The 4,002-nt window shown below is 39.5% G+C and overlaps 1 protein-coding gene across 1 annotated transcript; it reads right to left on the bottom strand.

Annotated features, from left to right (window-relative positions):
* Positions 355 to 3,662, bottom strand: LOC107643315 (F-box protein At1g70590). Its single transcript, XM_016346930.2, has 4 exons — positions 2,965 to 3,662; positions 2,153 to 2,286; positions 1,816 to 1,998; positions 355 to 1,028 (listed from the first exon to the last, which is right to left on the bottom strand). The coding sequence occupies exons 1-4, from the start codon at positions 3,503 to 3,505 to the stop codon at positions 864 to 866; spliced, it is 1,023 nt and encodes a 340-aa protein (XP_016202416.1). The 5' UTR covers positions 3,506 to 3,662; the 3' UTR covers positions 355 to 863.

Consider the following 4,002-nt stretch of genomic DNA (forward strand, 5'->3'; position numbering starts at 1 on the left):
TGTATGAATATTTTAAGAAAAAAAGTTTAGGAGAGAAAGATTATTGTTAATTTGAAAAGCGGGTATACAAAAATAAGTAAGTGACAATATCAAAGACTATGACACGGTTAGGCAAAGAGTGCCCTTCCCTGGCCAACTTATTATTAGCACATGCATTGGCCTCCCCAATATACAAATTTCATGTGCACATGCCAATCTTCAGCCACCAAATTCCTAATGGCTGAAATTAACTAACTATACATGTCCATTGTCGGTGACAGGAACGCCTAAAACAAAATTTTGAATCACACTTTCAAGTGTCAAATTCTTCAATGCAAAATTACAAGTAGCATTTTCTTCATTTGCATCCTTGCCTAGTGAACAACACGCATAAATTTTCTGCATTCAAATCTCTGGCCATTCCAATCTATGCGACTATGCATCAAATGTATGGAACTTTCACGTAATGGTTAGACTCCTAATTACATACCCAGAAGAGCAGAAGTGTAAATGTTGACTACAACATTATAATGCTTCTATATATGATTCAGGTCAATATGAAACTGCAATCTTCCATGACAGCCTATACATAACACCACCCATCAGAGTATACGCAGACGTGTGAAACTGAATTTTGACAAGTTCAACGTGTGAAAATAAATTATTCCATTTTTAATTTTACATCTTGATATACTGATATAGTATGCTTTGTACGTGCCAGAGCACTAGCTAGGAAGTTATCTATTATACATGGGAAGAACACTTATGTTTGGGATTAGTAAGCATAGCTTGCCGCTTGCTCAGCTACAGCTTTCTTTGTTCTTATGCTTTAGAATGTCTCTGTTGATTTTACACTTAAAGGGGTTGACTGCTGCTGATTTGACTTATTTTGATGGCAGAGCACGCCAGCTGTCAGCGAGATGCATGGCATGATCACGTGAAGCTGCTGAAAGCCGGTGTGAAGCTTCATTCTTGACATGAGAAGCACCTCTTTCACCAGCCCGAGTAGCAAGTTCCAAGTATACCACAGCTTTCATCATGTCTCCCTCCTGTACACATGTAAAACCTTTATCAGGAATACATTTTAATCAAAATATTGTCCACCTTAGACTCAATCAAATCCTCTAGTTTCAATTATCAATTACCATAAGGCTTAAGAATATCTTAGTCCTTGCTGCAATAGTATAAATAAATTCCAAATGGGAATGGAATCAACAACAACAAAGCTATCTCCCTCTAATTTGGGGTTCACTATAATAATAATGTCAACAAATTTCAGAACTGAGGCAAATGATTCTCAAACAGAAATTTGGTGTGGGTGTGGGTGTCCGTGTGTGTCTCCACATATGATACACTTGTAAACTAGCTGAACTAAGGTTAGGACAGAGAGATCAATAAAACAAAGTAATGCATTGATTTCCAGAAAAAGTAAAGGTGATGAAGAAGTCAATATAATATAAAGAAACACCTAGCTGACAATTAACAAGCTTCTAGAACTAGTAAGTATAGAAAAATACCAGATTCAAAATAAAGTGCCTTCCTGCAATGATGTGTGGATTTCATTGAGGAAAGTTAACCCAGACATTTTGCCTGTTTCATTGGATTTGGATCCTCTAAAGTTTGAATTTTACTTTAGAGAGTAAAGTGTGATCTTCTATCCTTGAATAGTTTTTCTTTCATATTTATTTTTGGTCCCACCTATGAAATCAACGGTGAGATATCACACTTTACTCTCTAAAGTGAAATCCAAACTTTAGAGGATCCAAATCCGTTTCATTTACTCTTTAGCTCCACGCTAAAAATGCAAAAGAGTGGTATCAAGAGGTTAGGACTTACCGAGAAGAGAGCCAGTCCATGCTCATACTGAGCTTTACTGTGACCACGATCTGCAGCCCGCTTCATCCATTTTCTTGCCAATTGATTACTGTGTGTCAAGCCATCCCCAAAAGAGTAGCATAAGGAGATATTATACATGGCTCGCACATACCCTCCTTCTGCAGCTTTCAGATACCATCTTGCCTGTTTCAAGGAAAACAAGTTAAAAGCAAAGATCATATAATATATCATGATGACGATGGATCTTAAAAATAGCTGAAACTATAAACTAATTGTAAAACATAGATCCAACTGAAAATGGAAAAATATGCAGATAGGAAAAGGATAGAGCACCCACAGCTTCTTTCATATTGCTCTTGGTCCCACAACTTCGATGCAGAGTGAGTGCAAGTTGGTACTGGGCACGAGCATTCCCACCAACGGAGGCTTTCCGCAACCATTTTATAGCTTCCTCAGTCTTTGGAGGTTCAGCTGTATAGCAAAGGTACAACAACATCAGAAAACTAACCATCAACAAAACTATATTTTGGCAATCTAAAGATAATAATATAACAATAATACACATGCAGGCATAAAGAGTAACCCTCACTCCTAAATACCACGAAACAACAGAAGAATAACTCCTAAGCCTAGATTTCATTTTTCAAGCTAACACTCACAGAATTTATTCCTAGCCACCATCCATCTTGACAAAGAGCCATGAATACCACATAACATAAATTTTTTGGTCAGAAGTCGAAACCACAGGTATAGAGGAAATCCAGTTCAAACCGAAGAGAACCTCTTGGGCAGCAAAACTCTCCATTCCAAGTTTTAACATAGCTGCATATCTGACCAGGGCTTGAACAGTTGAACCAAATAACTTTTGGTCAAGCAAACAAAGGCATCTGTGAGCTGAATTACGTATTCATTGGTTTGTTCCACAGGGAAAGCCTAAAATGACAATGATAATGTACCCAAGTCCAGAAATAATGCAATTCCCAACCTTCCCGCGTTTATTCCCGTGTTCTTTCTGGTGTATTCTAAGCCATTGAATATGAACTAATCTAGTTTGAGCTAAAGTCAACAGACTATGAACAGCACAAATATGCTTTATCCAATATCCACAATTAGAAACTCAACCTTTAAATTAGTTTAGAAAATAAATACCTTGCAAATACGAAATCCCTAAATTGCACTGTGCGGCATGGTTTCCGAGCTCCGCAGATTTCAGGAACAAATCGAGGGCTCTCTGCTTCTCCCCTCTCTCCCAATACATGAGCCCGGCGTCCACCATGGCGAGTGCAGACCCACGCGCCGCCGCCTTCTCGAACGACTCCAGTGCCTTTTCTGCGTTCTGTTTCACCCGTGGGCTTCCGTGCTTGAACTTCTTCCCCCACCGGAGCAGCATCATCGCCTCTCTCAGCGGCCGCAACGCCTCCCACCACGACCGGCACACCACCGACGCCGCCTTCAGGGTTGGGTCATCGAACGACGCTGCTATCTTCGCCATCACGTCGTACGGTAGCGCCGAGAAGCCAGCGCCGACGTCGGAAGGTGCAGCCGGCAAGGGAGGAGGGTGGCTGTGGGAGCAGCGACGAACAAAACGAGTGTGTTTCGCGGCCGAGGAAGAGGACGGGGTGTCGGTTGGGAAGGGGAAAGAGGAGAAGGGTGAGGAAGAGGAGGCGCGTGGCCATGTTCGGTGCTTCATTATGCTCCGGCACGGTGGCGGTGGTGCTAGTGTTAGAGAACGTGTGGCGTGTGGTTTCGTTCAGGAGTGTAAGACACTGAGACGACGTCGCTGTGTTGGGTTTTGGTGAGGCATTTTCATTTCTTTATTTTCATTTTCAATTTCAATTTTGCCTTCGCATCAAAGTCAGCTATGACATGACTTGTAAAATTGATTAATTCATGATCATTTAATAATTTTTTTGTTATTAATTTTCTTACATGTGAATTTCTACTTTTGTTTATTTACGACGAATACAATGTGTTTCTAATAAAACAGAGGAAAAAATGTTTTTTTAATGATTTGTTATTATAATTAATAAATAAAATAATTTATTATTTAATTTTAATCTTACGAAACTTTATTTATTTTTATTAAAATAATTTTTAAAAGAGTTAAACCTCAAAGTGGTCCATGAAATTCACAAAATGCACCGATTTAATCCCTGATTTTCCAATTGCACCAAATAAGTCCTCCAG

This window comes from Arachis ipaensis, chromosome B05 (genome assembly GCF_000816755.2).
Source record: "Arachis ipaensis cultivar K30076 chromosome B05, Araip1.1, whole genome shotgun sequence".
Classification (NCBI taxonomy): Eukaryota; Viridiplantae; Streptophyta; class Magnoliopsida; order Fabales; family Fabaceae; genus Arachis; species Arachis ipaensis.